The sequence below is a fragment of the Coffea eugenioides genome, chromosome 2, assembly GCF_003713205.1.
Source record: "Coffea eugenioides isolate CCC68of chromosome 2, Ceug_1.0, whole genome shotgun sequence".
Classification (NCBI taxonomy): domain Eukaryota; kingdom Viridiplantae; phylum Streptophyta; class Magnoliopsida; order Gentianales; family Rubiaceae; genus Coffea; species Coffea eugenioides.
This window is the reverse complement of record NC_040036.1, coordinates 60,652,965-60,674,275: the sequence shown is the minus strand read 5'-3', so window position 1 is coordinate 60,674,275 and position 21,311 is coordinate 60,652,965. Positions and strand designations below refer to the sequence as shown.

The 21,311-nt window shown below is 34.2% G+C and overlaps 1 protein-coding gene and 1 non-coding gene across 2 annotated transcripts; one reads left to right on the top strand and one right to left on the bottom strand.

Annotated features, from left to right (window-relative positions):
• Positions 1–2,603: 2,603 nt before the first annotated feature.
• Positions 2,604–2,710, bottom strand: LOC113764320. The gene has a single exon (XR_003467591.1). It is a non-coding gene; the product is annotated as a small nucleolar RNA R71 (small nucleolar RNA).
• A 631-nt stretch (positions 2,711–3,341) lies between these two features.
• LOC113759991 lies at positions 3,342–4,637 on the top strand. Its single transcript, XM_027302569.1, has one exon. The coding sequence runs from the start codon at positions 3,342–3,344 to the stop codon at positions 4,635–4,637; it is 1,296 nt and encodes a 431-aa protein (XP_027158370.1).
• The last annotated feature ends 16,674 nt before the right edge of the window (positions 4,638–21,311 follow it).

Sequence of the window (21,311 nt, the reverse complement as noted above, 5' to 3'; positions counted from 1 at the left end):
TTCGAAACGGTGGGTTTTACACCCCCAACCGATAATTGTAGTGAGAGTTGTGCCATTACCGCATTATGACGTCAAAACCGGTTTTCTTATCAAGGCTTACATTAAAGCCTTTCTTAATTTCTGGTTTGCTATCATGCTTGTATATGGTTGTAAAAACCTATTAGGGTTATGATTGGCATTGCTATATGGCTCGGAATCGAGTCTCATTGAATGTGTTACATGTGTTAGGACGTGACGGTAGCTCACGACGTCTTGGTGACCACGGTGTATGAAACACCACTTTCTTGCTTGGTGAGTATACTACTCACTTACTTGTTATAATGTGGCTTTGTGCTATGTGTAGTGATGCCTTGAAGGCTTACTTGGATATTGAAATTGATTAAGGTGAGGGTGTACTTGACCGCCCTCACCTCTTTTGATATTGTCACTGATTGGCTACCGTTTTACTGCATTACTGAACTTGATATATTGGTTGGTGAATTCCATTTTATGGAAACTGATTTGGTGTTGTTTGGACGATGTCCAACGACCTTACTGTATTACTGAGCTCAACCCCGTTTGGTAGTCAATTGGATCGAGCCGGCGAGGGCTTGGTCGTGAAGATTGAATTGCCACGGGGACTGTACTGGGGAACCTTGTGGTAATGAGACCCTTGGTTCCGGTAAACTCGAGTATTACCAAAAACTACTGAATTGGAGTGCGGGCCCGGTTGGGGTATGTTGGGTGGAAGGAATGGAAGTATAGTGAGGTCTACGGTTTGGTACTCTTAACATTGACGGAGGGTCAATGAGATTGGATCAAGATGGCAAGCGTGGAATTGGGCTCTTGAGAGCCGACCGTATCCTTTTACCGTTTTGCTTTACTGCTTATTTGTGCACTTTAAATAAAAGTTCATCCTTATGTGACTTTGGTTGCTTATGTAATAGTGTACCACTGGGCTTTAGCTCATTCCGTGTTATTTGTTTTCCTTACAGAAATTGGAAACGGTTATGACAAGTTGAGCTCATGTATATGTATTTTGCTTAGCTCCTTGAGGGTGAAAACCCTAAGTGTTTTGATTCACCAATGTTTGGTGTGTAAATGGCTACTTGTTTATGTATGAACTAAATAGCTATTTTGGTATGCCATTTTGGCTTGACAATGTTGGATTTCAATGTGTATATGTTAAATTGATGTTTGGATGAACTTCGGAACGATTCGGCTTTCAAACGGCAAAAGAAAAATTTTGAACGAAAAGGCACTGGACTGAATCCGGCCAGGAATCCGGCCAGAAACTGGCCGGATTGTGAAGGGTTTGAAAAAAATTTCGGATTGCTCTCTGCCTTGTATCCGGCCGAGAATCCGGCCGGAAATCCGGCCAGATTCTGGCCGGATTCTGACGTGTCCTGCACTATTCATTTGGGCTTCAAATTTTGTTTTTTTTTTATTTTGTGTTTTTGACTTGTTTGCGCGCAATGGGATGTTCCGGAACGTTATAGATTGTCGTAAACTATACCGTTAGTCCTGGCGAGAGCTGGGCAGGCAGTCCGCTAACCCCTTTGGTTCGCCTTAGGGGAAGGTGGGGCTGTCACAGGGAGTACACTCACGAGAGTAGAGGTGCACCTATGTGATTTTAGTGATTTATTTCATGTAATTTCATTGAAGAAATGAACTTGTAGCTAATTTCATAACCATGAGAATAGATATGGATTAGTTATGAGTATAGTTGATTCACTACGAAAGTAGATTTCACATGTTTAAGGAAATTACACCATAACTAGTCTAGACAGTAGTACTCAATGATCCAAAAATGGCAATTGCATGAGTAGTTAGGGATACCAAAACCTAAGGAGCTTTCATTTGTTATTTTGCATAAGTTCAGTAGGTTTCATTTTTTATAATACATTAATAGTCTAAATAATAGAGAAGCTTCAGTAGTGCCGGTAATTGCAATCTTCCTTGTGGGATCGACCCTTAATACCCTATACTCGCTCACGATTCGTATACTTGCGATTAATTGATTTTTGCATTAATATAGTTTTTGACAATTAAAGCTGCATAATTTCTCTTATTTCTATTTGTAGTGTATGCATCGAACACATCGAGAAGTTGCACCTTTCGATCCAGAAATTGAGAGGACACTTCGGAGACAAAGGAGGAATACACCGCATCAAGAGGAACAAGAGGTTTGGCAGCCGATAGAAGAAATCTTGATAGAATTACCATTTGAGGAAGAAATGGCGGAAAATGAACCAACTAGGCGAATTCTACGAGATTTTGCTTTACCGGGAACACAAGATTCTCAAACTAGCATCGCAAGGCCAACGGTAAATGCTAATAATTTTGAGATTAAACCATCACTGATTCAAATGGTACAACAATCTCAATATGGAGGTAATGCTACCGAAGATCCAAATTCTCACTTGTCAACATTTCTTGAAATCTGTGATACAATTAAGTTTAATGGTGTTAGTGATGATACAATTAAACTTCGATTGTTTCCATTTTCACTAAGGGACAAGGCCAAGGTTTGGCTACAATCTCATCCTCCGAACACTTTTACTACTTGGGTTGAATTAGCTAAGGCTTTTCTCAATAAATTCTTTCCACCTGGAAAAACTGCTAGACTAAGAATGGATATAACTAATTTCTCTCAACAGGAAGGAGAGACATTGTACGAAGCTTGGGAGCGCTATCGGGAATTACAACGAAGATGTCCTCATCATGGTTTACCAAATTGGCTAGTGGTCCAAACATTTTACAATGGTCTCACATATCCAACAAAGACGCATGTAGATGCGGCAGCGGGAGGAGCATTGATGGAAAAAACAGCCGAGGAAGCTCAACAATTAATTGAAGAAATGGCTGCTAACAATTACCAATGGGCCAAAGAACGAGGTAATACGAGGAGAACCGCAGGTATGCTTGAAGTAGATACCTTGAATATGTTAAGTGCAAAGATGGATAATGTGGTTAAGATGCTTAATAGGCATGTTGGTTCTAGCTCTAATCAAAGAGTAGTTGTTGCATGTTATACTACTTGCAGCGGAGATCATGATGATTCTATATGTTCTAGCAGCGAACAGGTTCAATAGCTCAACAATTACAACCGTCCACCCCAAAATAATCCATACTCTAATACCTACAATTCAGGATGGCGCAATCACCCAAATTTTAGATGGAAGGATCAAGGGAACCAACAAAGACCAATTAATCCACCGGATTTTCAACCAAAACAACCACTTCCGGAGTCCAAACTAGCTTGGGAATTGGCAATTGAAAAGCTGGCAGATGTATCAAATGATAAAATTGAAAAGTTAGCCAGTGTCACTACTCAACAGTTTGAAAGAATTGAAGGAAAGATGGACCAACTCACCAATATGTATCGAAATGTCGAAGTTCAATTGGGGCAAATAGCTAATGCGGTCAACAATCGCAACCAAGGGGACTTACCTATCAAGACTGAGGTGAATCCAAGGGAACAAATGAAGGCCATAACCCTCCGCAGTGGTAAGGAAGTGGGGGAGAAACTTGTAGTTGAAAGTGAAAGAGAATTTGAAAGAAGAGAAAATAACCAGTTGAGTGAATTAGGAGAAGATGGCAAGAAAATCAAAGGGAAAGAAAAGATGGAAGAAAATGAACCACAAATTGGAGATACAACACCAATTCCTCTACCGGTGCCATTTCCACAAAGATTGAAACCTTTGAGAAATGACAAAGAATTTGAGAAGTTTGTCAACATTTTCAAACAATTACATATTAACATTCCTTTTGTTGATGCTATTTTGCAGATTCCTTCATACACAAAGTTTCTCAAGGAGATAATGACTAAGAAAAGGAAATTAGTAGATAGTGAGACAATTGCATTAACGGAAGAATGTAGTGTCATTATACAAAACAAATTGCCACCAAAGTTGAAAGATCCAGGGAGTTTCACAGTTCCTTGCACTATTGGTAATGTAGAATTCTCTAAAGTACTTTGTGACCTTAGTGCGAGTGTGTCATTGATCCCTTTAACTGTGGCTAGGCAATTGGGGTTGAAAGAGTTAAAGCGTACTAACATTTCCTTACAATTGGCTGACAGGTCTATTAGACATCCAATGGGCATATTGGAGAATGTGCTCATTAAAGTGCAGAAATTCATTATTCCTGTTGATTTTGTTGTTTTAGATACGGATGAGGATGTCAATGTATATATTATACTTGGTAGACCATTTCTGGCCACTGCAGGTACAATAATAGATGTTAAACGTGGTAAGTTCAAGTTCCAAATTGGTGAAGAGGAAGTGGAGTTTGATTTGAGTAAAGTTGAGAAATATCCCTCTTTTACTGACCATATTTATTCTGTTGACATATGTGATGAATTGGCATTAGAGATGAGTCAAGTTAATCTTGATGATGATTCTCTTGAACTTTGTCTTAATGGTATAGGCTTACAAGAGGAAGAAGTTGAAGAAATGATTGAATTTTTGCAGGCACAGATTCCATACAAAAGGAGAAACGCGTATGAGGAGTTTGGACTGAGCAAAGGATTACCTCCACCATCGTGTGAGCAAGTTCCACAGCTTGAGCTTAAGCCACTGCCTAAACACCTCAAATATGCATTTCTTGGAGAAAAAGAGACATTGCCGGTGATTGTAAATTCTGCACTATCGTGAGTGTACTCCCTATGTTTAGCACTTCTTGAACTAGTGTTAAATCTCAATTTTCATTACAGAAACAACACCTTAGATAATCACAATTAATGGTACCAGATTAATCATGATTTAAAGGGCCAAGATGCGAATAACTTGCTCAAATAATAGCAATCAAATAACCAAATAATAAACACTAACAATCATAGAAAGTTCAATCAAACCCAAGGAATAAACTTTAAAGACACATATTGAACACAAAATCCAGAACTTGCATATTAACTATACTTAAGAATCTGATACAAAAGATAAAGAGTTGAAGAAGAGATAACACATGTCACTTGAGTTTCAACTCCTCCTTCTTCATCCTAATCTAGCCAATATACAAGAATGGATGAACTACACTTACTCTATACTAAACTAACCTAACACTCAGAAAATGTAAGAGCTACATTTCTACACTTCAACCTTTCTCCCGTATCTCTCTCTCTATTCTCTTCAATCTTGCAAGTTTTGGCTATATAAAGATGAAAGAAGTCAGGAAAATGAGGCCTACACCATCCTTTTACAGCTGCAAAGTAGTTCTCACATGTCTGGCATTGCATGTGACTTGTTGGAAGTGAAAATAAGTTTTCTGCATAAAGAGCAGCCTTCCCTGACCAAAATCCGGCCAGAAATCCGGCCAAGTTCTAGCCGGATTGCTACAGTGACATTTTGGTGCACTTTTGTTCAATTTCAAGCTCTGCTCCGATTTTTCATCAACTTCAACCGAACTTTTATTGATGATAAAAGTTGATTTAGCTCTTGATCAAAACATAAAACTTGTAGCACTTTGAGTTAGCTTTTCAATGCATCAAGAATCACCTCATTTGAATCTATGTAGGCTGAGAAATGACTGAAACACCCTTGACTACTCACTGCCCTGTTTCAACTTCGACCAATAGAAATTAGCTACAGTAATTCAGCTTTTTGACCTGGAAAACCTTCAAACTAGATTCAGATGTCTTCACCAAAGTTGTAGATCTATCTCTTATCTTCAAATTGGTTTAAGAATCATCTCAATCCGATCATTGTAGCTCAAGTTATAGCCAAAATACGAAAATATGTCAAAACTGTCAAAATGCACAAAATCCAAGTAAAAAGTGATAAAAACCTCATTTAATTACTTAAAAGCATTTTTCACCAATTATAGCCAAAATGATTCATTTTCTTCCAGTAATATAACCATAGTGACTAAAAATAATATAAAATGTCATACAATTAAAACGTAAATTAGTCACTTATCAAACTCCCCCACACTTAAATCATTGCTTGTCCTCAAGCAATCCATACATAATCAACTACAATGATTCAAGAGGTGAAACAATATATGCACTTTTGTCAAATTTAATTCCCCATGACTTGGAAAACAATCATTATACAATTGTTCAAATTACACTAAATACTCATAATATCAAGTAAAGGAAAGATAATTATACCCTAATTTTAACAAGTTAAACTTAATCTCTTACCCCAACCTCATTTAACAAATAAGCAAATCACATAGTCAATTTATAACTTTCCTCCTCCTATAATCATCTTTTGCTCAAAATTTTACAACTAAGAGGGATTTATTCACACTAATTTTACTTAAATAGTGAGAATGCCTTTTGACGCGAAAATCGACACTTTTAGATGAAGATCCCCGGTTACTCAACATTTCACTTATTCAAGTTGCTAGCATACTCTTAATTCAAATATCTTTTTACGCGAAAGTTGACATTTGTAGATGCCAACCCCCGGTTACTTGGTACAAGAATCATTGGAATAGAACAATTTTTATTTACTTTCTTTTCTTTTCTTTTTTTTTTATTGTTTCTCTCTTTTTTTTTTCTTTTCTTTTTTTTTCCCTCATAGAAAAATATATAGAAATAATCAAAGGAGGAGTATAACCTTTATCGACTATAACAATCACTTACTTGCAAAATTAAGTAAAGAGAAGAAATCTCATTAAACATGTAAAATTTATAGACATAATTTTCCTCACTTTACCAAATATACTTTCTAAAATGCAAAAATCCTAATTGCATAAAAATCATTTCCAAGTTAAATGAGGACTAAACCTTTCAAAATACACATAAAGTTTCAACAATTGGAAGAATCAAACACTTAAGGTTGGAACAATTTAGCCCTTTTTGAATGAAAATGCAAAAATTTGAAGAACTTTTAGGCCATAGTGAAATATTGGAAAAGATTTTAGAAAAATTTTTACAGAGTTTCTCCTTATAAATGGATGAAAACTCCCTGCCAACAAACCCAATTTCAAGCAAATTATTCACATGGCAAATAATTCAAACACAATTCCAATATTTCTAAGCATTTAAATCCACAAAATATCATCACATAGAAAGTATTTGCAAGTTCAAATATTTCCTCCTCCACACTTAAACTTCACATTGTGCTCAATGTGAGAAAAGGAAAATAAATAAAGAGTAAAAGAAAATAATACTCATATGAACTTGCGCAGTCCAAATCCATGGGCAAGTGATGAATTTCCAACCTTATTTGGGAAAGAATGGAGAGTTTAATTATTGTACCCTGGAAAAAGACAAAATCAAAATAAATCAACTTCTTAAAAATAAAAGTTTGCAATCAACAAAAACAAGCAATTCAAGGAAAAAGGAAAAATGATCAAGCATGTGGAACCATACAATGTTCAAGGGATAAAAACATGAAATGAGCTAATCTTTGCTAATCAAATATATGCATTAGTATCCAAAGCAAAGGGAAGCTAATTTCACACAATAAATCCACCATCATGAACAAAATAAGTTCCATTTATACATTTTGTCATCAATGATCAAGTCCCCTCAAGTACAAAAGCAATCTCAAAATGGAGGCAAACACACCAAACCAAAATATAAATGATCTTCGTGAGAATTCATGAAATACTAAAAATCATTGAACCACAAAAATTGTCAGTGCATTTATGAATTTCATCAATTAAGGTCATCTCCCATTCACCTCTTCTTTTAGAATTACCTAAGAATTCAAAAAATCATTCAATCAAGCACCTTTTCATTCATTAGGTAATCTAAATTACTCACATGAATATCAAAAACTCCCACTAAGCTAATTAAAATGCTATATTGGCCACTTAATATGCAACTTCGTCACCAAGCCAAATTAAGCATAAAACTAGCAAGAATTCACCAAATAAATACAATAAATGCAAATCACAAAATATATTTATCACTAAAAATCACCAATAGCATCAATAAGCTCAAATAAATACACCTAACTTCACATATTAAAAATTGCTTAAAAATAGAAAATATTCAATCATGGCAAAATTCAAATAACAAAGTTAGGTGAAGAATTGTTATCTCAAATTGGTTTGGTGATGTTAAGTGATGAATATGATGAGAAAACTCCCAAGAAACTTACTCCAATTTGACCTCAATTGAGTGATTTCAAGAAGGTAGAACCCTAACTAATGGTAAGTTTGAAACCACTTTAGAGTTGTTTTTGAAAGAATATGAACTATGAAATTCACTCTAGAGGATGGGAGAAAGTGATTTGGTGAAGGTTATTTGAAGATTAAATGGTGAAAAGGGGTGTTTTAGTGAGTGGTATGTGTTTGAGGTGTTAGTGTGTGAGTTGGGTTGAAGAAGAAGGGAGAAAAATTGTGAAGAATCCGTGAAACGGATTCATCTTACGCTGGTTACTGTTCATAATCCGGCCAGATATTGGAGGGATTCGTGGAGGGATTGTTGGAGGGATTCTGAGCAGAAATTTTTTTTTTTTTCATTGCTGTTGCATATCCCGCCAGTTTCCGGCCGGATTCTTGGCCGGATTTGCTACAGTGGTTTTTTTTTTTTTTTTACAATCCGGCCGGATTCTGGCCAGTGAGCCCGAAAAAAAATTTTCTTTCTCCCCTGACTATCCAGCTTTCAATCCGGCCAATATTTGGCCGGATTTATGGCCGGATTTGCTGCAGAAAAAGCTGTTTTCTGCAGTTTTTGCTCCAAATTTACTTGGCCAACCTTCCGCATTCCACTAGTATCCACTTGTTTTCATATTGTTTGAATAAAATCCAAGTTTAACATGATCATGCATGATTATAATTTTAACATGAAACACTTTAAATGCATGAAATGCAGCAATTGAACATGAAAACTTCCTTTTTGCCTCAATATAGACACTTTTGTCATTGAAATCATTTGCATGAACCCTTGCCATTGCCACCTACAAAACACACAAAAATACTAGTTAAACAACTAAAACTTACTAAAAATAAGAAATCGTTGGGTTGCTTCCCAACTAGCGCTTCTATATAGTCATTAGCTTGACTATATCACCTCATTATCAAGGAGGTTTAGTTAACGAATAATCCACCATTTTAGGCCTTGGTGGATCATTAAATGGTGACTTTATAGCAAAAGTCACATGATCTAATAATGTGAGAAATGAAAGTGACTTACCTATCCCAAGTGTTTCATAGATATTACCTTGAATATGCACCACTTGAGAATTCACTAAAGGAAATGCCATGAGAGTATCTTGGGCAGGAATACCTTTAAAACCTATACTTTTTATACACTCCTCAAGAGGAGTGAAAAATGAGTCATTAAAACTCACCACTTGAGATTCAAAGTTAGTTCCAAAGATATTATTATGTGAAATGGACATTTCCTCATTGAAACACAAGTTAGAATCATCATTTTGATCAAAATGCAACCCATTTTCACATACAACATTCCCACCATTCATGCTAGGATCTTTTTGCAAATTATTAGAGGAAATAACTTCACACAATGCATTTAATTGCTCATGTATTCTACCAAAGTGAGAAGCTAATTCATCTATTCTTTCCCCAATCCTATCAAAACGGTCGGAAGTTGCATTTGCTAGCTTTTCTATTGCTGAATCAAATTGATTAGAAAAATTTTCTACAGCTAGCTCCCAAGATGCATTAGAATCATTAACTAATAGTTCACTTTCTAATTCCCAAAGTAGAGGTGCATTAGCTAACTTCTCTATTGCCAACTCCCAAGATGGTTTTGATTCATATTAGACACTTTCAGCTTGGTAATCATAAAAATATGGATAATCACTATACGTACATTGATTATCCCAACCATAAGCAGGAGAATTGCTCCAATTAGCACTATATCGATCAAAACAGGAATTGTAATGCTCTAATTCATCATAATAATCCAGATTTTGTGCTTGCATACATGTATTAGTAGCATGATAACTTCCACACAAGTCACAAATCACATGGTAAGAATTAAAAGCATTGACATTCCTCCCTTGTTCAATTTTATGCATAATTGTGTCCATTTGAACTTGTAACAGCATAACATCAAATTTAGTCTTTAAGCACCTTAAACCATCTTCAAAAGACATACATTCAGTAAATTCTTAATTACCTCTATTGAAGGAGTTTTGTTCAAGACTGACTCAACAAACTAGTCACAATGATATTGTGTTTTATTATCTATTCTTCATACTAATTTTGCTTTTGAGATTGTTTAAAAGTAATTTTAGGTGATGAGAATGGTAGGTCAATTTGGAGGACAATGCTTGAGAAGTGGAAGATTGGCAATGGATGGTTACCAAGTGCAAAACTCCTTCAATAGAGGTAACCAAGAATTTACTGAATGTATGTCTTTTGAAAATGGTTTAAGGTGCTTAAAGACTAAATTTGATGTTATGATGCTACAAGTTCAAATGGACACAATTATGCATGAAATTGAGCAACGGAGGAATGTCAATGCTTTTAATTCTTATCATGTGATTTGTGACTTGTGTGGAAGTTATCATGCTACTAATACATGTATGCAAGCACAAAATCTGGATTATTATGATGAATTAGAGCATTACAATCCCTGTTTTGATCGATATAGTGCTAATTGGAGCAATTCTCCTGCTTATGGTTGGGATAATCAATGTACGTATAGTGATTATCCATATTTTTATGATTACCAACCTGAAAGTGTCCAATATGAATCAAAACCATCTTGGGAGTTGGCAATAAAGAAGTTAGCTAATGCACCTCTACCTTGGGAATTAGAAAGTGAACTACTCCCTCCGTCCCATTGAAAGTGTCATACTTTCCTTTTTGGTCTGTCCCAAAATTAATGTCACTTACCACAATTGGCAATAAAAACTTTCCCCCATTTCCATCTCATGCCCTTAAATATACCAGATTCTTTTAAGATTTTGATGGGCCCCAAAAAATTACAAGGATTGCACTTGATATGCGTGAGTTTCACAGCAAATGGAAACAATGGTCGTGCAAGGAACATTCCATAAAAGCGGCTGAGACATTGTTGAAACATGGGTCCCACAGGTCTGTCACCACTCCATTATCATTCTAATAGTCAATAAGTTACGCTGCTCCATAGAAACCGGATAGGGGCATTGCTGGAAGTTACACCAAAATCGTTTGAAATCCAGACACTGTTGAAAATAAACACAACTCCCGAAGTGCGACAATTATTTCGGGACGGAGGGAGTATTAGCTAATGATTCTAATCCATCTTAGGAGCTAGCTGTAGAAAATTTTTCTAATCAATTTGATTCAGCAATAGAAAAGCTAGCAAATGCAACTTCCGACCGTTTTGATAGGATTGAGAAAAGAATAGATGAATTAGCTTCTCACTTTGGTAGAATACATGAGCAATTGAATGCATTGTGTGAAGTTATTTCCTCTAATAATTTGCAAAAAGATCCTAGCATGAATGGTGGGAATGTTGTATGTGATGGGTTGCATTTTGATCAAAATAATGATTCTAACTTGTGTTTCAATGAGGAAATGTCCATTTCACATAATAATATCTTTGGAGTTAATTTTGAATCTCAAGAGGTGAACTTTAATGATTCATTTTTCACCCCTCTTGAGGAGTGTATAAAAAGTACAGGTTATAAAGGTATTCCTGCCCAAGATACTCTCATGGCATTTCCTTTGGTGAATTCTCAAGTGGTGCATATTCAAGATAATATCTATGAAACACTTGGGATAGGTAAGTCACTTTCATTTCTCTATGAAACACTTGGAATAGGTAAGTAACTTTCATTTCTCACATTATTAGATCATGTGACTTTTGCTATAAAATCACCATTTAATGATCCACCAAGGCATAAAATGGTGGATTATTCGTTCACTAAACTTCCTTGATAATGAGGTGATATAAAAAACTAATGACTATAAAGAAACGCTAGTTGGGAGACAACCCAACGATTTTTTATTTTTAGTAAGTTTTAGTTGTTTAACAAGTGTTTTTGTGTGCTTTGTAGGTGGCAATGGCAAGGGTTCATGCAAATGATTTCAATGACAAAAGTGTCTATATTGAGGCAAAAAGGAAGTTTTCATGTTCAATTGCTACATTTCATGCATTTAAAGTGTTTCATGTTAAAATTATAATCATGCATGATCATGTTAAACTTGGATTTTATTCAAAGAATATGAAAAGCAAGTGGATACTAGTGGAATGCGGAAGGTTGGCCAAGGAAATTTGGAGAAAAAACTGCAGAAAACAGCTTTTTCTGCAGCAAATCCGGCCAAATATTGGCCGGATTGAAGGCCGGATAGTCAGGGGAGAAAGAAAATTTTTTTTGGGCTTACTGGCCAGAATCCGGCCGTAAATCAGGCAAGAAATCCGGCCAAAAACTGGCCGGATTGTAAAAAAAAAAAAAAACACTGTAGCAAATCCGGCCCAATATGCAACAGAAAAAAAAAAAAAAAAATTTCTGCCCAGAATCCCTCCAGCAACCCCTCCACGAATCCCTCTAATATCTGGCCGGATTATGAGCAGTAACCAGCGTAAGATGAATCCGTTTCACGGATTTCTCACAATTTTTCTCCCTTCTTTTTCAACCCAACTCACACACTAACACCTCAAACACACACCACTCACTAAAACATCACTTTTCACCATTTAATCTTCAAATAACCTTCACCAAATCACTTTCTCCCATCCTCTAGAGTGAATTTCATAGTTCATATTCTTTCAAAAACAACTCTTAAGTGGTTTCAAGTTTACCATTAGTTAGGGTTCTACCTTCTTGAAATCACTCAATTGAGGTCAAATTGGAGTAAGTTTCTTAGGGGTTTTCACATCATATTCATCACTTAACATCACCAAACCAATTTGAGGTAACAATTCTTCACCTAACTTTGTTATTTGAATTTTGCCATGATTGAATATTTTCTATTTTTAGGCAATTTTTAATATGTGAAGTTAGGTGTATTTATTTGAGCTTATTGATGCTATTGGTGATTGTTAGTGATAAATATATTTTGTGATTTGCATTTATTGTATTTATTTGGTGAATTCTTGCTAGTTTTATGCTTAATTTGGCTTGGTGACAAAGTTGCATATTAAGTGGCCAATATAGCATTTTAATTAGCTTAGTGGGAGTATTTGATAATCATGTGAGTAATTTAGATTATCTAATGAATGAAAAGGTGCTTGATTGAATGATTTCTTGAATTCTTAAGTAATTCTAAAAGAAGAGGTGAATTGAAGATGGCCTCAATTGATGAAATTCATAAATACACTTACAATTTTTGTGGTTCAATGATTTTTAGTATTTCATGAATTCTCACGAAGGTCATTTATATTTTGGTTTGGTGTGTTTGCCTCCATTTTGAGATTACTTTTGTACTTGAGGGGACTTGATCATTGATGACAAAATGTATAAATGGAACTTATTTTGTTCATGATGGTGGATTTATTGTGTGAAATTAGCTTCCCTTTGCTTTGGATACTAATGCATATATTTGATTAGCAAAGATTAGCTCATTTCATGTTTTTATCCCTTGAACATTGTATGGTTCCACATGCTTGATCATTTTTCCTTTTTCCTTGAATTGCTTGTTTTTGTTGATTGCAAACTTTTATTTTTAAGAAGTTGATTTGTTTTGATTTTGTCTTTTTCCAGGGTACAATAATTAAACTCTCCATTCTTTCCCAAATAAGGTTAGAAATCCATCACTTGGCCATGGATTTGGACTGCGCAAGTTCATATGAGTATTATTTTCTTTTACTCTTTATTTATTTTCCTTTTCTTACACTGAGGACAATGTGAAGTTTAAGTGTGGGGGAGGAAATAGTTGAACTTGCAAATACTTTCTATGTGATGATATTTTGTGGATTTAAATGCTTAGAAATATTGGAATTGTGTTTGAATTATTTGCCATGTGGATAATTTGCTTGAAATTGGGTTTGCTGGCAAGGAGTTTTCATCCATTTATAAGGAGAAACTCTGTAAAATATTTTCTAAAATCTTTTCCAATATTTCACTATGGCCTAAAAGTTCTTCAAATTTTTGCATTTTCATTCAAAAAGGGCTAAATTGTTCCAATCTTAAGTGTTTAATTATTCCAATTGTTGAAACTTTATGTGTATTTTGGAAGGTTTAATCCTCATTTAACTTGAAAATGGTTATTATGCAATTAGGATTTTTACATTTTAGAAAGTATATTCGGTAAAGTGAGGAAAATTATGTCTAGAATTTTACATGTTTAATGAAATTTCTTCTCTTTACTTAATTTTGCAAGTAAGTGATTGATATAGTCAATAAAGATTATACTCCTCCTTTGATTATTTTTATATAATTTCGTATGAAAGAAAAATCTATTTATTGTCTTATAAAAAAAAAAAGAAAAAAAAAAGAAAAAACAGAAAAGAAAATAAAAATTATTCTACTCCAATGATTTTTGTACCGAGTAACTGGGGGTTGGCATCTACAAATGTCGATTTTCGCGTAAAAAGGTACTTGAATTAAGAGTATGCATAGCAACTTGAATAAATGAAATGTTGAGTAACCGGAGATCTTCATCTAAAAGTGTCGATTTTCGCATCAAAAGGCATTTTCACTATTTAAGTAAAATTAGTGTGAGTAAATCCCTCTTAGTTGTAAAATAATAATAAAAAAAAGGGATGATTATAGGATGAGGAATGCTATAAATTGACAATGTGATTTGCTTATTTGTGAAATTAGGTTAGGGTGAGAGATTAAGTTTAACTTGTTAAATTAGGGTATAATTATCTTTCCTTTACTTGATATTATGAGTATTTAGTGTAATTTGAACATTTGTATAATGATTATTTTCCAAGTCTTGAGGAATTAAATTTGACAAAAGTGCATATATTGTTTCACCTCTTGAATCATTGTAGTTCCAAGTTCTCTCCCGTATGTCTCTCTTCTCTCCCTTCAATCTTACAAGTTTTGGCTATATAAAGATGAAAGAAGTCAAGAAAATGAGGCCTACACCACCCTTTTACAGCTGCAAAGTAGTTCTCACATGTCTGGCATTGCATATGACTTGTTGGAGGTGCAAATAAGTTTTTCGCGTAAAAAGCAGCCTTCTCTTACCACAATCCGGCCACAAATCCGGCCACAAATCCGTCCAAGTTCCGGCTGGATTGCTATAGTGACATTTTGGTGCACTTTGGTTCAATTTCCAGCTCTGCTCCGATTTTGCATCAATGTCAACTGAACTTTTCTTGATGATAAAAGCTGATTTAGCTCTTGATCAAAACTTAAAACTTAGCCCTTTGAGTTAGCTTTCCAATGCATCAAGAATCACCTCATTTGGATCTGTGTGGGCTGAGAAATGACCGAAATACCCTGACTGCTCACTGCTCTGTTTCAGCTTCGACCAATAGAAATTAGCTACTGTAATTCGGCTTTTTGACCTGGAAAACCTTCAAACTGGATTCAGATGTCTTCACCAAAGTTGTAGATCTATATCTTATCTTCAAATTGGTTTAAGAATCATCTCAATCCGATCATTATAACTCAAGTTATAGCCAAAATGCAAAAATGTGTCAAAACTGTCAAAACTGTCAAAATGCACAAAATCCAAGTAAAAAGTGGTAAAAACCTCATTTAATTACTTAAAAGCATTTTTCACCAATTATAGCCAAAATGATTCATTTTTTCCAGTAATATAACCAAAGTGACTAAAAATAATATAAAATGTCATACAATTAAAACGTAAATTAGTCACTTATCAAACCCCCCCACACTTAAATCATTGCTTGTCCTCAAGCAATCCATACATAATCAACTACAATGATTCAAAAGATGAAACAATATATGCACTTTTTGTCAATTTTAATTCCCCATGACTTGGAAAATAATCATTATACAACTGTTCAAATTATACTAAATACTCATAATATCAAGTAAAGAAAAGATAATTATACCCTAATTTTAACAAGTTAAACTTAATCTCTTACCCGAACCTAATTTAATTAATCGCAAGTATACGAATCGTGAGCGACTATAGGGTATTAAGGGTTAATCCCACAAGAAAGATTGCAATTACCGGCACTACTAAAACTTCTCTATTATTTAGACTATCAATGAATTATAACAAGTAGAACCTACTGAACTTATGCAAGAAAATAACAAATGAAAGCTCCTTAGGTTGTGGTATCCCTAACTACTCATGCAAGTGCTATATTGGGATCATTGGATACTACTATCTAGGCTAGTTATGGTGTAATTTTCTCATGCATATGAAACCTACTTTCGTAGTAAATCAATTATACTCTTAACTAATCCATACATATTCTCATGGTTATGAAATTAGGTGCAAGGTCATTTTTTCAGTGAAATTACATGAAATGAATCACTTAAAACCACATAGGTGCACCTCTACTTTCGTGAGTGTACTCCCTATGTTTAGCACTTCTTGAACCAGTGTTAAATCTCAATTTTCATTGCAGAAACAACACCTTAGATAATCACAATTAATGGTACCAGATTAATCATGATTTAAAGAGTCAAAGTGCTAAATAACTTGCTCAAATCATAGCAATCAAATAACCAAATAATAAACACTAACAATCATAGAAAATTCAACCAAACCCAAGGCATAAACTTTAAAGATATATATTAAACACAAAATCCAGAACTTGTATATTAACTATACTTAAGAATCTGATACAAAAAATAAAGAGTTGGAGAAGAGATAACCCATGTCACTTGAGCTTCAACTCCTCCTTCTTCATCTACATTTTCATCCTAATCTAGCCAATATACAAGAATGGATGAACTATACTAGTCTACACTAATGCTAACCTAACACTCAAAAGATGAAAGAGCTATATTTCTGCACTCTCCAAGTTCTCCCGTATGCCTCTCTATTCTCTTCAATCTTGCAAGTTTTGGCATATAAAGATGAAAGAAGTCAAGAAAATGAGGCCTACACCACCTTTTTACAGCTGCAAAGTAGTTCTCACATGTCTGGCATTGCATGTGACTTGTTGGAGGTGAAAATAAGTTTTTTGCGCAAAGGGCAGCCTTCTCTGACCACAATCCGGCCAGAAATCCGGCCAAGTTCCGGCCGGATTGCTACAATGACATTTTGGTGCACTTTTGTTCAATTTCCAGCTCTGCTCCGATTTTGCATCAAGTTCAACTGAACTTTTCTTGATGATAAAAGCTGATTTAGCTCTTGATCAAAATATAAAACTTGTAACCCTTTGAGTAGCTTTCCAATGCATCAAGAATCACCTAATTTGGATCTGTGTAGGCTGAGAAATGACAGAAATACCCTTGACTACTCACTGCCCTGTTTCAGCTTCGACTAATAGAAATTAGCTACTGTAATTCGGCTTTTTGACCTGGAAAACCTTCAAACTGGATTCAGATGTCTTCACCAAAGTTGTAGATCTATCTCGTATCTTCAAATTGGTTTAAAAATCATCTCAATCCGATCATTGTAACTCAAGTTATAGCCAAAATACGAAAATACGTCAAAACTGTCAAAATGCACAAAATCCAAGTAAAAAGTGATAAAAACCTCATTTAATTACTTAAAAGCATTTTTCACCAATTATATCCAAAATGATTCATTTTCTTCCAGTAATATAACCAAAGTGACTAAAAATAATATAAAATGTCATACAATTAAAACGTACATTAGTCACTTATCAAACTCCCCCGCACTTAAATCATTGCTTGTCCTTAACCTCAAGCAATCCATACATAATCAACTACAATGATTCAAGAGGTGAAACAATATATGCACTTTTGTCAAATTTAATTCCCCATGACTTGGAAAACAATCATTATACAATTGTTCAAATTACACTAAATACTCATAATATCAAGTAAAGGAAAGATAATTATACCCTAATTTTAACAAGTTAAACTTAATCTCTTACCCCAACCTAATTTCACAAATAAGCAAATCACATAGTCAATTTATAACTTTCCTCCTCCTATAATCATCTTTTGCTCAAAATTTTACAACTAAGATGGGTTTATTCACACTAATTTTACTTAAATAGTGAGAATGCCTTTTGACGCGAAAATCGACACTTTTAGGTGAAGATCACCGGTTACTCAACATTTCACTTATTCAAGTTGCTAGCATACTCTTAATTCAAATACCTTTTTACGCGAAAGTTAACATTTGTAGATGCCAACCCCCGGTTACTTTGGTACAAGAATCATTGGAGCAGAACAATTTTTATTTACTTTCTTTTCTTTTCTTTTTTTTTATTTTTTCTCTTTTTTTTTTTTTATTTTTCCCTCTCAGAAAAATATATAGAAATAATCAAAGGAGGAGTATAACCGTTATCGACTATATCAATCACTTACTTCAAAATTAAGTAAAGAGAAGAAATCTCATTAAACATGTAAAATTTATAGACATAATTTTCCTCACTTTACCAAATATACTTTCTAAAATGCAAAAATCCTAATTGCATAATAATCATTTCCAAGCTAAATGAGGACTAAACCTTCCAAAATACACATAAAGTTTCAACAATTGGAAGAATCAAACACTTAAGGTTGGAACAATTTAGCCCTTTTTGAAATAAAATGAAAAAAATTGAAGAATTTTTGGGCCATAATGTTGTATTGAAAAATATTTTAGAAAAGTTTCGATAGATTTTCCCCCTATAAATGGACGAAACTCTTTGCCAACGTACCCAAATTCAAGCAATTTATCCACATGGCAAATAATTCAAACACAATTCCAACATTTCTAAGCATATATATCCGCAAAATATCATCACATAGCATTTAAAATGCTAATTCAAATATTTCCTCCCCCACACTTAAATGTCACATTGTCCTCAATGTGAGAAAAGGAAAATAAATAAAGAGTAAAGAAAATACTACTCATATGAACTTACGCTACCCAAATCCATGGCCAAGTGATGAATTTCCAACCTTAAGAAATCTGAAATCATTAAAACCACAACAGAGATGAAGATCACTGGGATTAGTTCACACAAAAAAAATAAGAAAAACTAGTAAAAAGTAAACAACACAAGCACTACGAAAAATAAAATAAAAGCCAGCAGCAATGTCAAGTGGTGACGAGCACTCCCTCAAGTAGTCACTTGGTCAGGTGAAAAGGGTGGAGTTGGAGGAGCTTCAATACCCAGCTTGGTCTCAATGCGACGAAGACGCTCGGAGTTCCGTTAGTTCTCTTGTCGACTTTTCTTCACCTCAGCCTCGACGCAAAGCAGCTTATCCATTATCTTCTTGAGAAATGACCGAGTGTCTTGAGGTGAGGATGGATGATGTGAGGAAGACGGCTCAGTTGAGACCGGTGGGGTGGTTGTCTCAACCCCTTGAGCTTCTTCAATTCATTCAATTTCAGCTTCCTCCTCTTCACTACAAGAAAATTGGTCATCAGTGACAACTTTTCTCTGTGACAAAAAAAAGTTGTCACAAAAGTGGATCCTTTATTGACGACTTTCTAACTCGTCACAAACCTCTAGTGGGAGCCAACTCATTTGTGACGACTTAGAAAAGTCGTCACTAGTAAATTCCCGCCAAGATTTAGCAAGAGCGCGGGAGTGTTTAGAACACACAATAGTGACGACATTAAGAACATCATCACTATTGCTTGGCCTATTTACGGACGACTTTTTGTTGTCGTCACTGATCACTAAAAAAAAAATTATTAGTGATAACATTTTGTAGTGATGACAATAAGTCGTCACAAAAGGAGCTTCTTTAGTCGCGACACCTAAAGTTGTCACAATTGCATCAAAGCAACTAAATGTTTAGTGACGACACGTTATTTTCGTCACAAACTACACTACAAGAAATATGGTCATTAGTGACGGCAAAAGTCGTCACAAAACGTGGTTGTTTAGTGACGACAAACAAAGTTGTCATAATTGCTCAAAGCAACTAAGTCTTCAGTGACGACCTTGAAAAAGTTGTCACTAAAATGATCTATATAGTGACAACTTCTAATATCGTCACTGTCACTCTACCGATTTGAATTTAGTGACAAGAATTAATCGTCACTGTTTAAAGTACTTATTTCTAAGTCACTTTCATTAATTCTACTATGCCACCCTAACTTTTGCGATTTAGCCCCAAATGTTGTAAAAAATTCCATTAATTCCATTATGATACCTTAAATTTTACAATTTAGCCCCATATGTAGTGCACCGATTTCTTTAATTCTATTATTACTCCCTAACTTTTGTAATTTAGCCCCATATGTAATTCACCAATTTCATTAATTCTACTATGGCACTCTAACTTTTGCAATTTAACCCCCATATGTAATACACCAATTTTATTATTTCTATTATGGCACCCTAGCTTTTACAATTTAGCCCCTATTTTTTATTAGGAAATTGCGAATGGTATCTTGATAAACTATGCATAAATATTTTATAATTTTCTCAAACTTAAGTAATAATTTGTTATAAACTCTAAAGATATATCTTTCATTACAATAGTTATAAGGCAGGCAGGTCTTTTTATCAATGGAATAAGAAATTTATGCCAGATTTATCTTTTGTACTACATGCCAAGTAGTATTAGCAAAGGAATAGCAAAGTACTACAAAGTAATTAACAAAATAGCCTTCAGGGAGTGTAGTTTATGGGCAAATGAGTATTATCTATTCAAAGTACCAACTTTTTATGGGTATTTTACTCTCAAACATATAATTTATGATAAATTTATAAATGTTTGTAAGTAAAATTCAAAAAGTGTTACACTGATTTCTTACAAAACGAAAACTGGCAGGTTATCTTTTCAACATAAATTAAATTTTTTTAAAAAAAGAAATGGCCCATAAAGTACTAACTCTTTGTGGGTTTCCTCCATTACATGAACAAATATTCTATTCTTTATGGGCATTTCACTCTGAATCATTTAATTTATGTTAAATACATAAATGTCTGTAAGTAAAATTCAAAAAGTGTTGCACTAATATTTTTATGAAAGGGAAACTGGTAGGTTTTGTATTTAACATAAATTAAATATGTGAAAGCAAAAAAAAAAAGAAATTACCCATAAATCTATGTCTTGCAAATCTATACTAGTAAAATAGTTTCAAACAAAATTAAACATTAAAATAAACTGTAATTTATACACATTAAAATATCTGTAATTTATACACATTTTGCAACTACTACTTTGTGTTTTCTCTGTAATGAATTTTTTAACTATTGAGAACTTAAGTTTTGTCTTGCAAATCTATACGAGTACAATAGTTTTAAACAAAATTAAACATTAAAATAAATGTTTGAAAAAGAACAAAAGTACATTTATCACTTGCAGTAATGTAACAAAATTTTCTCAACCATTATCAATATTTTCACAAAAGTATTAAAAACTAGCAATTGACAATATTACAAACTAGCAATTTAATTAGTGACGACTTTTCTTGTCATTATAATCTTGAATAAATTAGTGATAACA

Coding starts and splice junctions, on each gene's coding strand:
- LOC113759991 (XM_027302569.1), top strand. CDS start 3,342: ATGGACCAACTCACCAATATGTATCGAAATGTCGAAGTTCAATTGGGG.